This window comes from Lonchura striata, chromosome 30 (assembly GCF_046129695.1).
Source record: "Lonchura striata isolate bLonStr1 chromosome 30, bLonStr1.mat, whole genome shotgun sequence".
NCBI lineage: Eukaryota > Metazoa > Chordata > Aves > Passeriformes > Estrildidae > Lonchura > Lonchura striata.
In genome coordinates this window covers 4,756,119-4,775,406 of record NC_134632.1, presented here as the reverse complement: position 1 = coordinate 4,775,406, position 19,288 = coordinate 4,756,119, and the positions used below count along the sequence as shown (strand labels likewise).

Here is a 19,288-nt window from a genome sequence, read left to right as displayed (position 1 = left end):
TCCCATGGAAATGAAACCGGTGCAACTGCACAAGTGGCTGACCCAGCTGCTCTTCTATCTGGTGGAAAAAAATCCCAAAACACCATGACAGCAAGAAAATATTATTGTATTTTAAAGCAATGCTGTTTTCAAGGATTGGTGATTCTCCAGCACAGAATTTCAGGTGGGAACAGGGAAGACAAGATTCCTCACCAGATTCCACCGATGTTTCTATCAGTGGGGAGGGATAAAGATGCTGAACATTGTTTTATATTATTTTCCTGTAAAGACAGGAAAAAAAACACCAAACACCAAAAAAACCCCACCAACCAAGGTGGTATCTGAGGAATTTGGTCAAGAAGAATCTGCTGACCACTGCTGGAATGGAAAACTCAGTTGGTTTAAAGTTGGGGGAATAGCCAATATTGCCTTTTTTATTACTGTGGTCACAGAGTTTCTTAACAGCAGAAAAGAGTGAAAACCTTTACCCAAATTATATTCCTGTTTCTCCCAGGCTGGATACGGTTTGGAGCAACCTGCTGTCGTGGAAGGTGCCCCAGCCCATGGCACTGGGTGAAACGAGATTTTTAAGTTCCCTCCTAACCCTTCGCATTCTATGATTCAATGATTTCATTCCATCCCACAGCCACGGGCAGGGATGGCCTCCTTAAGCTCGCTCCAACAGCTCCGCATCATCTCCCTCATGGGGAAAACCTCCGCAGCACCCCGCGGCCGGTATTTAATGGACGAAGCACTTTGAGAAAAGCGCCAAACGCCATTGAAATAAAAGTTTTTGACCCCTCCTCCGCTCTCCCTCAGCACTTTCCCGCCCTCCTCCCGCCGCCCACGTGACCCGCGCCGCCGCCCCCGAACTACAAGTCCCAGGGTGCCCCGCGGGCGGCGCGTGCGCGGCGGCGCCCGGCGCTCGGGCCATTTAAATGTGTGTGAGGGAGCCCCTGAAATGGCCGCGCAGGTCGCCGCGGTGCCGCGGGCCCCGGAGGAGCCGCCGCCGCCCTCAGCGGACCGGCCCGCCCGGCCCCGCGGACCCCGCCGCCGGCGGGCGGCACCCGGTGAACCGCCGGCCGCTAAGCGAGCCCGGCCGAGCCAGGCGCTGCTGGCGGGGCCCGGCCCGGCGGAGCCGCTGCCCCCACCCGCCCTCCCCGCCGCCGCGGGGCTGTTCACGTTCTCCCCGCTCAGCCTCCCGCCTCCCGGGGAGCGCCGACACCACCACCGGCACCACGCCGAGCCCGCCGGCCACAAGGCGAGGCGCGGCAGCCCCGCGGACGGCGCGGCGGGGCGGCCCAGCCAGCGAGGTGAGCGGCGGGGGAGCGCGGGGGTCGCGGTGCCCCGGCGGGCTCGGCCGGGCGGCGCCGCTGCGGCCCCGGCGCACCTGTGGAGGGCGGCGGGGCTGCCCCGGGCACGGAGCGCGGGGCGGCCGCGTTGTTCCTGCTGCTGTCAGAATCGGTCTCGTCACAGGTGCAGCGTGCGGGTGTTGAGGGTGTGAAGGGTTCTTCACGTTAAAGTGTGAGGAGGTGCTGGTTTGTTGGGGTTTGTTTTTAAATGTTTAATTGTTTGGTTTTAATAAGTGGCCTGAGAAGGGATCTCGTGATTCCATACGAATATTTCCAATGCGGTTGTCAGAGGATGGGGCCAGATTCTTTTTCAGGGCTGCCCAGCAACAGGACAAGGCAGAATAGCCAGAAACTAAAACACAAGAAGTTCCTCCTCAACACGAGGAAGAATTTCTTTCAATGAAGGGTGGCAGAGCAGTGGAACAGGTGCCCACCGAGGTCCTGGAGTCTCCCTGTCTGGAGATATTCCAAACTCAAACCTGTGTCACCTGCTCCAGGTGACCCTGCCTTGGCAGGGGTGTTTTGCTGGATGATCTGCAGAGGTCCCTTGCAGCCCGAATTATTCTGTGTTTTCTTTTATTGAAAGGCCAAAAAACTCTGGATTTTAGTATGTGCTGTGCATAGTTTTGTTTATTTTATTTTAACAGTACAGAGTGATTGTTTTGGTTCTGCTCAGAGATTTGTTGTAGTAAAAAGCTTCTTGGAGAGAGCAACATAGATAGAAAATAACAGCAAAAGTTCTGTAATTAAAAATATAATGTGGTGAATTATGCTTGAGGAGTGTATGGGCAGGTTTTGTGCCAAAGAAACCAAAGATGCACTTGCTTACAGAAGTCAAGTGTCTGGAGTAAAGTCTAGGTAGTACTGTCTTAAGAACAGGCAAAACTAGTACCAGGAGAGGTTTTTCTCCTCTGGTTAATACTTCCACACCACTGTGCTTGAATAGTGACTATAAAAACTTCTGATTATAAACCTCTGAAATTTTATCAGTATTCATAAAGCAAAAGTTTGGAGCGATGTAACTTTGTAGAGTGGAGTGTCACTGTGTCAGTTCTAACCCAGAATTAAATTAGGCCTCTTAATGAAGGCTTAAACAGCGTGAAAATGAGCATCAAAATTCCAGATTTGTAAAGGAAAGCTGCTTGTTCATCTGAAGCTCTTCACTGCCTGTCCTCAGCTGTAGGGGTAGTGCCTTTTGGGATGGGGCTGTATTTCTTTCCCTGACTATCTGTTTTTATTTTGCTGTATAATCTAATTAAATTATCTATTACATTGACTGTCCCATGCTTATCTGTGGCCCCAGGTGACAGTGAAAACCCCCATTTTTTTACTGTTTAATAATGATTCTGTTTTTGTTGTGGGATGTCTGATCATTTTAGAGTAGCTGAGTTATTGGCACTGCTGTCACTCTGCCTCACTGTGGAGCCCTTAGTTTAGTGACCTGTCCACAGCCTCCTTGTGTTTGAGGTGCTGGAGGCCTTCTGTTTATTTAAAGGAATAATTAAAACTATATTTCCTTCAGGATTGCCAGGCATTATTATAATGTCACTGTTTAGCTTCACTGAATACAGCAGTTACTCACTGTAATAGTGAGACTCTGCTGTGTTCAATGGATCCAGCAGCAGCCAGGGCAGCTTTTATCCTGAAAACAGATACATGTTCACTGGAAGTTCCCAAATGCAAGGATTCTTCTGTCTGTTATTAGGACATGGTTTCATACAGGAAGATACTCTGAATTAAAATGTCTGAGGTTTTAAAACTATATGTAAAATCAGAAATGCTTACAATAAGAAATCTTTAACAACTAAATGTTCTTAGAAACGTACATAGGGAAGTATTCCCAGCAGTGCAGTGGTGGCATGAAATTATTATTTAGTTGCAGCTTGGGATCTCTGGTGCCACCAGGACAAATACTGGTGTGTGAATTGCGCGTTCACTCAGTGAGTAAAGCAATGTCTGTGCTCTAGAGCCCAGTGACTGAGCAAACCGTGTGCTCCTCGCATCCGAGCCTTGCAGCAAACCTCATTCCAAGAACCGTTTCAGTTGGCTTCCCAGAACAAGTGATACCGCCCTGCTTTTCCTGGTTTCTCTGAATTAGAAAGATCGGGGCCTTTGCTGCTTGCAAGGGCTGCAGCAGCACGCTGAAAACTTGTCTTTCAGGTCCTAAGACTATTGTATGAAGTGAGGATTAAGCAATCAGCTCTTTCTTTGCTCCATGAGTAACTCTGTTCCTTACTCCAGGCTGTTATGAAGGTCAGCCCTCTCCAGTAACGAGACCAAACCAGTAATGATCCAGTTAAACACTGGTTACACTGAAGAACCTGGAGCTGCCTCTGTTTATCACTGCACCCTTTTTCATAAAAGAGTGTAATGTGTTTTTTTTTCTTTAACTTTAGCACTCTAAGAGAATAAAGAGGGAATACCAGTGTGCAGCCAGAGAAAGGAAATTTCATTAGGACAAAGCCTTGTTCTGAGGGGAAATAGTAAAACTTTAGTTACTGCATCTTTAGTCAGGTGCTGCCTTCAGCAGCAGGTTGTTCTCATCGCCTTGGCTATCCTGCTAACACAGCTCCTGGGGATTTATGGGCACACTGTTGGATGGAATGGTTCTTTGATTCAGGCACGTTAAAATCTTGTATTGGCAATTGAGTTTGTAACAGCTGGGCCATCAAATTTTCTAATTACCTTTGTCCCTTGCTAAATGTTATTTGAATTAGTTTTTATTCTTGAAAGAAGAACAACTTAAGCTGTTCCATTTTGCCTGACAGAGCTACTACTTCACATTTTAGCTCTCATCCTTTTAGAGGTTGATTAACCTAAAAATAAAACCAAACAACTGAAACAGGCTCTTAATTTCTTTCTCTCCATTAACTGAATCGTTAACTACAGGACTGAATCCATTGATGTGATGATTTGGGTCCTTTAATTTTAAAAGATCAGCAATCTAAGCTTTACTTAAGTGTTTTTACTTCTAAATGTAAGTAAAGCTTGTAGCTCTTCTCTAAATGTAAGTAAAGCTTGTAGCTCTTCAGTGCTACTCTGTTTGCTTCTGTATCATGTATCCAAAATCAGGGAAGTGTTCAGTAATGAAAGTCTTAATGTTTAAATGTTACACATACTTGTTTATCCTCTTCCCCTGTATGGCACTGCCTTAAATGTCAGAAGTTATTAACGTACTTAATTATAGATGTCCCGAACTACAGACTCCTTTGAAAGGTATTCTAATAAATCTGTTTAAAATGGAAGTATTTCTAAAATATTAAGCTAGAATTTTGGAAGGTTTCCTTAATTCAAGGCTTTATTTGTATAATTATAGGTACTGACTTTTGACTTAATTATACAACCAAAAATGCAATGTTTTACAACTGGTCGGTCTCCCTGGGAATACATGGCTTCAGCAAGTGAGTGGCCTGAATTCTTTTGGGGTGAATATGCTGCAACTGCAGAACTCTAATCTTCTCTTTATTGTTGCTGCCAGAAACTCCAGATGAAAATGGCAAAAGCCAGCGAGCTGACAGTCTTATTATGAAGAAGATAAAGAAAAAAAAGAAAAAGAAACACCGGGAAGATGTGAGGGGAAAACGCCTGAAGATGTACAACAAAGAGGTGCAGACAGTGTGTGCTGGGCTCACTCGCATTGACAAGGAGACTCTGTCTCAAGGACAGTGTGACAGCCTGGAAATGAGCAAGGAATCCTTCAGGTACCTGAAGGATGAGCAGCTGTGCAGACTGAACTTGGGCATGCAGGAATACCGGATACCCCAGGGAGTCCAGACCCCCTTTGTGACACACCAGGAGCACTCTGTCCGCAGCAGCTTCCTGAAGACTGGCACTAAATTCAGTAACTTCATTCACGAGGAGCATCAGTCCAATGGAGGTGCCCTGGTCCTGCACGCTTACATGGATGAACTCTCATTTTTGTCTCCAGTGGAGATGGAGAGATTTGCAGAAGAGTTTCTTGCGTTGTCATTCAGTGAAAATGATAAAAATGCAGCTTACTATGCTTTAGCCATAGTGCATGGAGCAGCTGCCTATTTACCAGACTTCCTGGATTACTTTGCTTTTAATTTTCCAAACACTCCAGTAAAAATGGAAATTTTGGGCAAGAAGGACATTGAAACTACAACAATTTCAAATTTTCACTCTCAGGTAAGAACTATTCAAATGCATAAATGTTGCACAATACCTAGATTTGATTAATCTCAGTAACCCAGAGCAGACGTGATTTAAAATAGGCAAGTCACAAATGTATTTTCTGAGCAGATGAAGAAAGGTGATGTTATACTACACTGCTGTGCTGTGTATTCCTGCTTCTGCTTAAAGCTTTTCTGTGCTCCCTGGTAGCTGGTGAATCACACGTCAGACACTGCTACCTGTGACCTGAGGGAAGATCTGCACTGAGCATCTTTTTCTTCTAAACTTGGGAAAACACTGAAATTGTTCAAAACAACAGCCAAGTCTGTGTCAAGAATTGCACAGACTGCAAATGCTAACACTGCTTTTCTAGTCAGAGATGTGACTTGGTTTTTTTGCAGTGTTACTTTTCATGTTTCAGTATATCTGTTTCCCAAGGTTTTTAACATCTTAATTCCCTCAGTAGCTTGTGCTGTCTAAACTTTCTAACTTGTCAGTGGTTAGAGAATCTTTTTAATTCCCTTGAAAAGGAGCTTCGTTTTATTTACTCCCTCAGTTTCCATGGTAGGCTTAAACTAGTTTAAATTCTGAAATTGTATCTCCGTGTAACTTAAAGGGATGCAACAGTAAAAACTAAGCTAATTTTAAGATTCCCATATGAAAGTCTCTTGGATTTTAGCAGTGATGAGTATACCACAAGATTACAGTTTAGATAAAATTCTTTTTGATGGAACAAAGCTTCTTTCTTTTTAGTCTGAGAATGGATCCAAACTGCTGATTACCTTTAAGGTCTTTACTTGAGACATTAATTACATTTACTAGTTCACTAACCACTGCTGTGGGCAATAGCACTTCTGCACAGCACGCACCTGTGTGCTGCAGATGTGAAATGTGTCCACAGGTCAGGCTTTAAAGTCTTCTGTGTTAGTGATTTATCTGTGTTCTTTAGTTCCTGATTGCATTCTGGCTTGAGTACATGTGATGACCCCTGAAATGGCTAAACAGTCTCCAGAATGTTTACCAATTGCATTTTTGCTCAATGAATGTCCTGTGAACACGAATACTGGCACTATAAATACAAGTGAGGAATGTATGGTAATAAATAAGAGGCTTTGCTGGGCTATAGTCTGCTGGTACTTCAATTAATTCTATTTTAAGCACTGTCTAAACTTGATTAAGATTGAGTCATGACATAAGGTTCAGTTGGTCTAAACCACTTCTCTAAACCCAGCTTCAGCATGACCTGGTTAATCCTCTCTGGCTGAAGTGTGTTAGTGCAGTTCTCCCTCAGCAAACAGAGCAGGGGAGCTGTCACAGGCAGCTGGAGCAGGGCTCTGCAGGGAATACAGATGATGGAAAAGCTGAAGAAACATAGAAATTTGTGGTGGGTTCACCAAGTTTTGCAGGCTGCCTTGGCTTGGAATGGAGAAGTGCCCTGCTCGAGGGCTGGGGATGATGAATCTGGCTGTTGTGTTGCTGTTCCTTGGCAGCTCTGCTGAGGCTTGAACAGATTGGCCAAGCTTCACTTTTCACCCTTCTGTGAGAGAACTGTGCAGTACAGAAGCACTTCATAGTTGTGCTTTTGCAGATTAAACATGTTGCACTATTGTATGCTGTAACACTGGTTATTTATGATTAAGTTGCCTCCATTCTGGATTCCTTCTCTGTGCATGAGTTTGTTTTGCTGCGCTGACCTGTGCCAAGGGGTTTGGGAGCTTTAGGGAGTCTTGAATCCTGAAGATTCAGTGTTCAGAAATCAAAATTTGTTTTGTAAACTGCAAGTTAATGTGACCTTTGGCTTGCATGACATTCAACTGGTTTGTGTTTTTAGAGAAACTGAATTGTAGTATTCAAAATAAGGACTTTAATCTGAAGGACTTGGTAAGTCTTGTGATAATTAACTGCCTTGCAAGGTGAATTCCTTTGTTCTCAGGGCAGTGAGTTTATAGCAAAGCACTCCAATATGTATTTGTTACCTAAATGTTTGGTTTCGGTATCTTAAAATAATTAAGTTTTAGAGTCCTGAGGATTTTTTCTTGCATTGGCTCTCATGGGTTCTAATACTTCAGTACTGGAGCTCAGCTTTATTGTGGAGTTTTTCACTTGGGTTGAGAGCTTTCAAGACTCAAATCACTGAGCAGAAATTTGTAAGCTTTCCTCACATAAGGGCACGCTTTAATTTGGAAGTTCTTTGCAGTGCAGCTAGAATGAACTCTTATTTTCCTTATCACTTGTTTCTGTACAACTGCTTCCACTCAGTGAATGGGAATATATTTAGAGTTTTAAAAAAACCACTTCTGCTTTTTTTCCCAACTGATCAACTTGCCTGATGAATTCTCTCTCTGATCCAAAGAACAGTTACACTGTCACAGAGGGTGTGTGGGGTTTCTGGGAAGAGGCCAGGAAAGAGAATTGGGGAAGTAGGTTTTGCATAAGCTGCTCTTCCTTCTGGGAAGAATGTGAGAGAAGCAGCCAACAGGTGATAACTGGGTAAGTTTTCTTACTCCTGCTGTTCAGAATAGGTTGCTCTGTTCCTGACAGCTGTGGTTCATGAACCACATCATATGGGGTAGTTTGCCTACCCCATATGAACATCTCTGATTATGGAGGGGTAATTTCTGTTTTTTTCACAGTAGCTATCAAAGTATGAAATGGAGAAATTGTGCATCTGTACTGCATCCTTCACTTGGTTTGTCACTAAAGCCATATAAACAATGCCCAGTGGTCCTGCACTATGTCAGATTTTAGTCAAGCATGTCACCCTTGCTGTGCCTCATTGTCCTTCAGCAGGAGCCAGCCTTGTGTTCTTGCTTTCTTCTTGTAGCCAAGGTTTTGTGTGGTTGGTTTTATAGCTGACTTGGCATGCTGAAATATTGTTGCTGTCAACTGATTCATGCTTTTCTTGCAACTGGAGAGAAACTTCAGAGACTTAACCTCATTTGTCTCCAGCTGATTCCTCATCTGTGTGTCCTCTTCTCATCCTGTGCTGCTCACTTAACCCGTGGTGAGGCCGGGGTGCCTCGGGAGCATTCAAATAAACAGCAGCTCTGAGCCTCTGCCGGGAAGCACTGCCTGTCTGCTTCTGTTCTCACCCAAGTGTGGGAAACACTGAGAGGCACGTGGTGCAGCAAGAGAAAATGTCTCCATGAGCACTGGAGCTAATTTTAAACGTGCCCATAACTCACTGTCAGTGTTGGTGTGTGGAGCAGGGGGTACACAGAGCAGTGGTGGCTGGGTGGCATTTGAAAGGGCACAGGCTGCCTGAGCAGTCTTACTGGCCCCATTGTCCTTTTGCAACAGTAAAAACAGTGGCAGTGACTGCTTGTGATCCACTGCTGCTTTTAAAGCAGCACAGGGAACAAATTATAGCAAGGGAGGTGCTGTGGTAATAAGTTACTGACTTCTGGCAGCTGTGTGAACTGGAGTGACCCTGGCTAAATTCCTAAACAAGAGTTGAACTTTAAACAAAAATAAAAATCACTGAGAGAAGAGACGTCCTAATGGATATAATGAAGTGACTTCAGCTATTTCATCATCTCAGCTTTCTTCCCTGCAATGAGGGGTGCACACAGGTGACTGTGGAGTGAACAGAGCTCAGAGGGAATCTGGAGCACCTGGTGAATGAAACACCAAAGCACCTTGCAGTGCAGCAAGCAGGGTGTGTACTCATGGGACACTAAACCATGCAGTTGTAAAGGGAGAGAAAGGTGCCTGTTCTTTCAGATTGCATCATATTTTTGAGACCACTGGCCTAACCAGTGTTTGCTGCTCAGAAGGAATTAAGAATGAGAGAGCTGCTGTGAAGATTTTTATGGTATATTGAACTAGTAGACTACATCCCCTGTGATTGAGGTGCTTGAGATGAATAATACAGCCTGCTGGGGATTGCTGTGGGTTGGTGCATGTTGTCAGTGTAAACATGTCCTGGGTTGAATTCTCAAGTGTGTATATTCCTTTAGTTTATATTGAAAACTAGCAAAGCATTGAAATCAAATGTTTCCCTTAAGTATTTCTTCTGTTTGCTTTATAAGTCCTGAGTACTTGTCTGTTTTTCTATTGTTCCAGTGCATTAAAAAAAAACAAAGTTAAAGCTTCCAATTTTTCACTTCCTTTGAAAACATTACAAGAAAAAGCTTCATATGGAATTATAATTCATTTTAACTCATGACAAACACCTGTAAAATACTAGTGACTCTCACCAGGTGGTTTCAGTAGCACAGAACTGATCTGGAAGGAGTCTGTCTCCACTTAACACAAACAGTGCCAGGCAGTTAAATTTCACTGGATAAGGACCAGAACACTTCAGTCCTCAGTTTTTCTATAGATGCACAGAACAAAAATATTGCTGCGGTGTTCCAGTGCTCCTGCTCTGCTCTGAACTGCATTCAGCAAATAGAGTGAGCTAAATTTGTATAATTGTGAAATATCTATGGCTGCTACTGGAGGATAAAATTGCAGCAGTAACTTTATTCTTTATTAGTCTCTCCTAATTTAACAACTGCATGGAGTAGTTTAATGACGTTTGGTTTGCTGGCTAAACATGCAAAACTGAAACTAAACTTAAAGCTAAGCTGCTATGTCCATGTATCTATAAGTGGAGTTCTAAAATGCATAACATTGGGTGAACATGACTGTTAAACTGCACATTTACCAGTAATTGTTTGTCCTGTCCCACCACTCAGCCATGGAGAGCAGCTGCAGTTTTTCACCCCTGGAACAGTGAAGGGTGGTGGAAGGCTGGGGCTCAGGCACAGCTGACTTGTGCTCTGTAAAACTTGTGCTCTGTACATCAGTTATCTGTGGTGTCTGTGCAGAACCTCCTCTGTGGCCATATGGCACATTCCAGCTGCAGTCCATAGGATGAGGCTATAGAACACTGGAGTCTTGCCAGTGCCTCTCCTCTGGGAACAGGAAGTTCACAAGAGAAGTTTCCAGATGACCCAGCAAAGTAGGACAGTCTGTGTCCTACAGGATGTCCACGAGCTGTGAGATTAAAGTTTTTCTGACCCCAGCACTGACAGCAGGTTCTACTGCAAATGGCTATCCTAAAATTCTTCTGCATGAGCACTGGCTTTCCAGCTAAACTCCTCATTTCATCTGTTTTTTGTCCAATTTCCTGTGTATAATATGACCAGAACCACTGCATGAAAGACCCTGAGGTTTTTCACTGCAGTCCCAGAGGAAGGACCTCAGGGACAGCACTGAACTGAGGAATGTGCATATCCCAAGAGCATCCGGTTTGAAATGAAGAAGCAAAAGTCCAAATGCACAAACTAGTGGAGAGTTGAAGCTTGCTGGTGAGAGACTGAGTCACAATGAAGCCTTGTGTGGTTGTTTTCTCAAGTCAGCCTGGAAGTGCTGAATTGTTCCTGAATTAGTCAAATATTCACTTGCTGTTGTTCAGACTCCAGAAGGATTTCCTGTCAGGAGTACAGGCAGGAGTCCTTTCTTTCTCTTCTGTTCTAAACAGTCCCTGTGCATATTTCCAAAGGCACATCTGCTGAAACAGATGTAGAGGAGTTCAAGATTGATCCCAGCTGTGTTAGATCAGTCACTTTTATCCTCCTGTGAGAGAACTAAAGCTGTGCTGGTGTTGTGTTCCTGTCTGGCCCTCAGGTCAATCGGACGTACTGCTGTGGCACCTACAGAGCAGGACCCATGCGCCAGATCAGCCTGGTGGGAGCAGTGGATGAAGAAGTGGGGGACTACTTCCCAGAATTCCTAGATATGTTGGAAGAATCTCCATTTCTTAGAGTAAGCAGTAACTTTTGGTGTGTTCAGAGCACTTTAGATATTTAAGCAATTGTTAGGTTTCCAAGTAATTAGGAACTGTAAGGTATTTTCTTTATTGATGTGCTTATTTGGGCTACTGAGGTTCATTCTTTCCTGTGTCCAATTGAAAGGCATGGAATGAGGTGGCTAATTAAAAATAATCAAGTTTATTATATATACTTGCAATACATGCACTTCTACTTCCCTAAAAACTATGCTTGATAAAATTAGCATTGAATATCTTTTACCTCTCAAACTTGCTTAGTTTCTATGCAATTTTTTTGACAGCAGATTTGAACCAGTTTTACCAAAAGCATCATTTAATTTTTCTATCTCACCCAGTGTTTTGTGTTATGTGTATTTTGTGGGTTGTTTTGTTCCTGTTTTCTTTTAGATGACTTTGCCCTGGGGGACTCTTTCCAGTCTCAGACTGCAGTGCAGGTCCCAGAGTGATGATGGGCCCATCATGTGGGTGAGGCCGGGAGAGCAGATGATCCCCACAGCTGATATGCCAAAATCACCCTTCAAACGGCGCCGGTAAGGTTTGGGGTCCTTTTGTACTTGAGGTAGAACATTGCAGTTAAGTCTGTCAGATTTGGGAACAAAAGCTAAATACTTGATGTGTAACTGGCTCTTCAGAGGACTAATTCACATTTAAGATTCACTTTCACTTTGTTTCAAATTGGCTCAGCTGATAAAGTAAATGTTACCCTTGGTGGTTATTTTATTTCACTACTTCTGACAGTATCTTTCAGTACTTCTCACATATCCTAGATCAGTGCTTTAAGGTTAAAACCTCTTTTTATTATCCTGCAGACTTAATTCTTCTTATTTCTGTGAACCAATTTGGTGGTGAGGGCATGTGGAATGCTGTAAAACAGTAGAGATCCTTCCACTGCTCCTGCTGCCTTCTAAAGTCAGTGCTAAAGCACTTATTACACTGCCTGCCCATGAATTACTGTGTATTCTTGCTTTCTGTCTCTGAAAGAGTGCTCTAAAACAAATTTCAGGAGATTTGGAAGTATATTTTAGTTGTCATTTCAAGAAGAATATTTGGATGTACTCCCAAATAACTGAAGCTCCGTTTCTGTAAGATAGCTCTGTTTTACATACTGGTACATTTTTGGAGGAAATCTTTCAGCACAAGTAAACACAAACATTATGTGATTTGATTTGTTTCATAAAGTTTGATCTTATAACCTGAATTGTACTTTGCTGGTTTTGTTTTGATCTTTCACCAAATCAACACCTAGAAAAAAATCAGAGGGAAGTCCTTTGTTCCCTTGAAGCCTGCAGCACCCAGAATTTTAAGATTATTTCAATACAAATGTGAATTTTTGAGCAGCAGGGACATTTTTAGTGTGTGTTTTTCTGCTGTTGCAGGTCCATGAACGAGATCAAGAACCTGCAGTACCTACCTCGGACCAGCGAGCCCCGCGAGGTCCTGTTCGAGGACAGGACCAGAGCTCACGCTGACCACGTGGGGCAGGGCTTTGACTGGCAGAGCACAGCTGCTGTCGGGGTGCTCAAGGCTGTGCAGTTTGGGGAATGGTAAGTTGCTGCTGGGATGCAACACTTCTTTTTCTAAAAAAAAAAAAAATCCTTTCAAAATAAACCTAATCATAAATGGTTTAAACCCTATAATGTAGCAATGGCTGGAATTGTCTGCCCAGGGAGGTGGTGGAATCACTGGATGTGTTTAAAAATAAAGCCTGGACGTGGCTTTAGTTTTAAAAAATGTTATATTTTTAAAAATAAAGCCTGGACGTGGCACTCAGTGCCATGGTTTAGTTGATGAGGAGGTGTTAGGTCACAGGTTGGACTAGATGATCTTAAAGGTCTTTTCCAACCTAGTTCATTCTGTGGGTCAAAAGCTGCACAGAGCTGAAAACCTCAAGCTGTGTACGTCTTATTTTTCCATCTTGAGGCAGTAAAAAATTTGGAACAGCAGCTTGCAGAATATTTTAGTGATATACAAAAGCCTTAAACTTGGACTGTCATCCTTGATTATTCCTTTCCTGAGCAGGTATATTAATTCTAGCTTTTGTAACTGTAGTCTAAGGGCTCAGTGTAATTAATTTCACAGCTGCAGTGCTTTCTCAGGTCATGTACCCAGGATATTGCTGTTGACCTTGCAGAGAAACTGGACTTGCATCATTATAATAATAGTTAGAAATTACATTAGAAATTGGATAGCGTTATTAGCATTATCATTAGAATAAAAGATGCCAGTATTTCCTATATTGTTGAATAAAACTCCTCACTGCTTCAACTTCAGTATTACTTTGTAATTTTGTATTTTTCCCTTAATGCAGAATTATTCTATTCAATTATAGAATGGAAGAATTGAGGCAAGTAGTGGTTCCTACAACACAGAGAACTTTGATAGTGGCAGTTTGAACCTGGTTCTCGGGCTTTTCAGTGCATTGTCCATGCAAACATCCCTTCTGTTGTGAATGCAGCAAAAATGGAGAAAGAAAAAAGGGAAATATATGAATTATACCTGTTTTTCAAAATAATACACTATTGAGAATGTTGAGCTTTTGTGCACAGTGTAACACTCAAGCAGGTCATTGGTTCAATGAAGCTTTCTGCTGGGAAGAGTTGGAATGCTCTGTAACTCAAATACTTCAAAAATTCCTGGAATTCTCTTTTTTTTCTAGGAGTGACCAGCCTCGTATAACCAAAGATGTGGTTTGTTTTCATGCTGAAGACTTCACTGACGTTGTGCAGAGACTTCAGCTGGACCTGCATGAACCTCCAGTGTCTCAGGTATCAAATCTTCCCTTGTGACAGCTCCTTCCTGCTGTTTAGAGAGGAGTTTCTGACAGATCCCAGCTTCTCCCTACAGTCAGCCCTTTAGTATCCTCTCAGTTCTCAGCTCTCTTGGGTGAATTTCCTTGTGTTTCAGGATAAAATAGTTGAGTTGGAAGGGACCTTTTCCTTTCCTCCAAGCTGGGGTTCATTCTGTGAGTCCCAGCATGTGCTATAGAAACAACCTGTTGATTAAGCCATATGTGCCTGTTCTTGCTTCTTCTGATGTTGTCTTAGGCTATGGAAACATCTAAACTCAGTCCTGTCAGCCCAAACAGTGCAGCCCATTGTTGTTGTTTTTAACTGTAACTACAGAAACCTTTTCATTCTCCTCTCAAGATGTCCTCTCAAGACATCAGAGAAATTGTATTTTTAAAGTCCAGTTTTCCTCTGAATTTGAAGTTTTACCCATGAAACAGAGACATTCTTATTTAGACATGAATTCTCTTGAAAATAGGAAGATGCTGAGTTGTTTGAAGAGTTTACCACTAACTTTCCCATCTCTCCTTCTCCCAGTGTGTTCAATGGGTGGACGAAGCCAAACTAAACCAAATGAGACGGGAAGGCATTCGCTATGCTAGGATTCAGTTGTGTGACAATGACATCTACTTCATCCCTAGAAATGTCATTCACCAGTTCAAAACAGTGTCAGCAGTCTGCAGCTTAGCCTGGCACATCAGACTCAAACAGTATCACCCCGTGGGGGAGACTTCTCCAAAAGCAGAAAGCAATTCAAGCCTGAACAGTGATGTTCCTGGAAATACAGAGGCAGAAGGTGAACCCCAAGGAGTGAGTGTAAAAATAGAGTCTGAAGAACCAGGTATAGAAATTCAGCTCTCCTCTGTTTCTTCAATATCAGGACTTGTGCAACCAGATCAGGTGGCGCAGCCCCTTCCAGGTTTTAAAATAGAGTCTGATCAGCAACACAATCCACAGGATCATGCAGGCTCTTCTGTGTGATATGTATATATTCAAACATTTTTTAAACAACTTTTTAAAATTTTGATGTGAAGTTATAGTTTTATAACTGGCTTATGTTTTATTGGAGAAATCTTGCCTATAATTCTATAAAGAAAGGTGACATTCCAAAATGTCAAGCATATCTTTTTTACACAGATTATGCAAAATTCAAGTTGTATTTTAACCCCTTAGTACAACCTGTAACAGTGGTCTACCACTTCTTTCTGTTTAAGTAAAGAGATGTTGAATATCTTCTCAAAATCAGATTGAAATTCCTCCAGGAATATGAAATGATTGAGCTCCATTGGTCAGTGTTATTTCCCTACTTTTACTTTATCTCTAATCTTCACCAGAAAGTGATGCTTTTGTAGAAGACTTGCAAAGTGATTTCCCCATCTCATTTTAATTGCTTAAAAAAGGAAAAAAAAAAATGGAAAAAAAAAAAGAAAAAAGAAAAAATAGAGAAAGCACAGCACTTTTGATGATTTGTGGAATTTTCGGTATGTCTGTTCTTGACATGTTGGTTTATATACAAGCTATAGAAATTGATGTTTCTTACAGTTCCTACAAGGGTGACCTGTAAAAAGAACTGAAGCAAGTGTCTGATTCCTGTTGAAATGCAATGACTTACTGACCTAACACTTCTCATAGCACTGCTTATGTTGTTTGGTGTGGGGGTTTTTGCTTCCAAAATACATCTTCCCTGAATGTGATAAATGCTAGTGTCAAAATTAGAGAACCTCTTGGTAGTCTTGTGGAGGAAACTGCTATCTTTGAGCACTTTAAGGCTTTAAAATACTTAACCAACTTGGCAGCTTGTTTTGATCGGGTCGTAACGTGTCCAATGGATCCACAATTTCCCTTGTACTGATGCACTTAATATAATAAGCATTGAGCTGATACCTGACTCCCTAGAATAAGGACAGCCTTACTGTGTAAGTTCTGTATTAGTATTTCACAATAAAAAGTATTTTGGCATTGGACTGCTTTTTCCATGTGTAGCTCCTGGGTGCCCAGTTACTGTGGAAAAATCAGCAGCACGTGCTCAATGTGTAGAGTGTCAGCTATCAACAGTTTTTAAACAATCTTTCAATATTTCTGGATGTTAACGTGTAACCTGTATTTGACTTTCACTCACCCCATTTATTACTGCCCTTTCCAGTCATCAAAAGGAAAAGTCCCTTTTCCCTCCTCCCCCCTCCCCACATTTAGAGTACAAGTTGGGGTTTGGTGCAACTTAAGCTGTCTCCAGATAACTTTATTTGTTCTAATCCTCACTGGGGAGGAAAGATTTGAAACACTATGTTAGACTAGACAAAAGCAAAGATGCTGTGTTAGTTCTGGATGCATCTTTTTAATATCAATTATTACTCTTCTCTTTATAAGGGTCTCTAAAATATGTTACTCTATTATAAATCTTACTTTGTGCAATATTGTTTGTGTAGGCTTTTATATACATATTAGCACCTCAGTGTAGAGGTCACTATTTTAAACTGATAGAGAAATAATCCTCAGAAGATACTGCAGTGATTAGTTAGAACCTGTATTACTCCTTATGTGTATGTATGTATTGTCTTCGGTACAAAAATGAGGACTAGGAAATATTTCAATTTAAAACTAATTTACAGATTGAAGTGGTAGTGACTCGTTTAGTAATCTGTGTAAATAAGGTGTTAGAATGGAAAGCTTTTATGATGAGAAGTAATGTGATTCATGCAGGGGTGTAATTTAATCTTAGCAGAAATTCTAGATGACTCAGCGCGGCTCAGAGACGAGCCGTCAGTTCTCTGGTGGGTTTTTTCCACTTTTTATGTTGAGAGGAATTTCATAGCTTTAAGGGTTGTGCAAAGTAAAATTCCTCACAGGCAATAGTGGTTTCAGTTCATCCTTCACATTCAAAGATTCCCCAGGGGTGTTCTTTCCTTTTGACCAAGTCTGCGAGTCTTCCACGTGCCTGTTCCGCCTCTCCCGTGCTGCTCCTGCCCGTCCCGTCCCCGGGGTGCCTTCCCTGGTCCCTGGCAGCCAGCACTGATCTCTCAGGAACTGTCACACCTGCAGGGACCTGCAGAGGCAGAGCAAGCAGGGCGAGAGCCCTCGTGCACCAACCTGTTTGTTTGTTGGGAAAATTGCAATGGAAGGAAGAGGGAATCCATTTGGAAGTCCTCTGTAAATTCTAACAGCACGTTTTCAAGTGGATGAAGGAAGACTAGGGTGGTTTGTGCTGCTTTCCAAGCTGTAGCTTTAGTGAAATCTGTGACAACAGCCTATAGTACCAGGAAAATGCTGACTTCCTCCTGCATGGAGGGACATGACCAATAGCGTCATGCTCTCTGTGCTCTGCTCAGTTACTAACTTAAAACCTAATGTCAGATTTAAATGCACATAAATAAAGGTATCTTTGAATGACCTGAATGTTGCTGATGCTATCCTACTTTGGAAGACTGAGGGAGAGAGGAACAAGCTGTTTGAGAATCTCTTACTAAATCCATGCTCAGCTTTGCTGTGCTTTAACCAAACTGACAGGCTTCAAATTCCATCTAAACTCTGGATGTAAAGTGTGAGAGGAATTGCTTGGGAAGCTGCTCATCCCCAGCCATTGCTTCAGTTGCCCAGAACAAAGCCTTGATGGGACAAATGCAAATGTTTCCCAGCACAAGACCTGTAGAACACTGATTTCTTTTAATGAGCTAGAGTAGTTTAGAGAGGAAGTAACAAGTTCAGGCCACTTAGTATTTGAGCAGAACAAATCCAGTAAATATTTCTGAGTATCTCATGTTAAATAGCTGCTATTTGAATTTCTCCAAGATTTCCTAAACCAGGCTTCTTAATGAGCTCATCACCTTTGATTTGATGTGATTTTTTGAGCCACATTTGATGACTTGTTCTAAGGCTGAGGAACTTTGGGCTGTTAAGTGTGGACTCCTCACAGCTCCTTCCAGGATCTGCAGGGGCTGCAGCTGGAGAGGGGCTGTTCATCAGGAACTGGGTGACAGGACAAGGGGAATGGATGCAAATCAAAAGAGGAGGAATTCAGGTTAGAGATGAAGAAGAAATGTGATGGGTGGTGAGGATCTGGTTGCCCAGGGAGGCTGTGGATGCCCCAGTCCAGGAAGTTTTTAAAGCCAGGTTGGGCAGCCTGGCCCAGCTGGAGGTGTCCCTGCACATGGCAGGGAGTTGGGACTGGATGATTTTTAAGGTCCATTCCAACACCTTAACATTCTGTTACCCTCAGTGGAAAGCAGATGCAGCACAGTTCCTAAATACAAATGTGCTGGTCAGTTCTGCAAATCCTCAGTGCTCCATTTGTGAGGATCTGCTCGGTGATGTGTGTCAGGTAGAAAATACTCCAGCTTTGTGCTGGAGACAGCTGTCACTGACCAAATGCTCTGTGTGTGAAACAGAACCGAGGCTTAGGCTCGACTTTAAATCAAGTGCTGGTGACTGAAAAATCCCAGGGATAGAGTGGTTCGGTTTTGTTAGAAATGGACTAGCAAATGCAGCGTGCAGCTGAGCTGGCAGCTGCCTTTGCTTTCCTCTCTCCTCTAGACCAGCTCCAGGTCGCTGTGTGCAGGTTCCTGCAGGTTCTGTTCCAGGAGCGGGGACACCAGCAGGTGTCCCCAGGGCATTCTAAGGGACACTTCTCCCAGGGCTCTGCTGCGCTCTGCCAGGTTTCCTGCGTGTTTCAGGTCAGTTCCCCGGGACAAGGCAAATTGTCCGAGCTTTCCCCGAGCGCTCCAGCGCTTCGGGCTGGGAAGGAGCTGCGTGCTGAGCTCCGCCGTGCTGCCGGGGGTGGGAGAGGAGCGGAGGGACCGTTCCTGTCCCCCAGAGCGTGTTCTGTCCCTTCCCGTGGGCTCCGAGCAGCGGCCAGGGCACCCCGAGCATTCAAACACCGCTTTTTCCCGATTTCTCTGTACAACATGTAAAGATACCGACTCCTGTATTGCTGTTTCGTGATTTAATTTGATTTGATTGGCAGCTACGATTATTTTTTTCTGTGGTTTTAATTTATCTAAGGTCTCTGCCTCCAGAGGACGTGTACAATTGCCTGGACGACTGTTTGCTTTGTGCGGCCTTAGTGTATTTATTGACATTCGCGCGTGTGCGGGGGCGGCCCCGCGCCCCCCCGCGCTGTCGGTAGCTGACTGTACACCAGTGTCAAACCGTTAAGCTATTTCTTTGTAAAATAGTCCTGCGGAATGCATAGAATTTTTTTCCTGTAAAGTATTTTTTTAAATAAACAAAAGTCTGATTTTGTCCTTTACCCGCTTGGGCGCTTC

At 43.1% G+C, this 19,288-nt stretch overlaps 1 protein-coding gene across 1 annotated transcript; it reads left to right on the top strand.

Moving 5' to 3' along the window:
- The first annotated feature begins 940 nt into the window (after positions 1-940).
- Positions 941-17,423, top strand: RSBN1 (round spermatid basic protein 1). The gene is made up of 7 exons (XM_021535977.2): positions 941-1,292; positions 4,810-5,480; positions 11,082-11,219; positions 11,632-11,774; positions 12,621-12,788; positions 13,901-14,009; positions 14,568-17,423. The coding sequence occupies exons 1-7, from the start codon at positions 941-943 to the stop codon at positions 15,009-15,011; spliced, it is 2,025 nt and encodes a 674-aa protein (XP_021391652.1). The 3' UTR covers positions 15,012-17,423.
- The last annotated feature ends 1,865 nt before the right edge of the window (positions 17,424-19,288 follow it).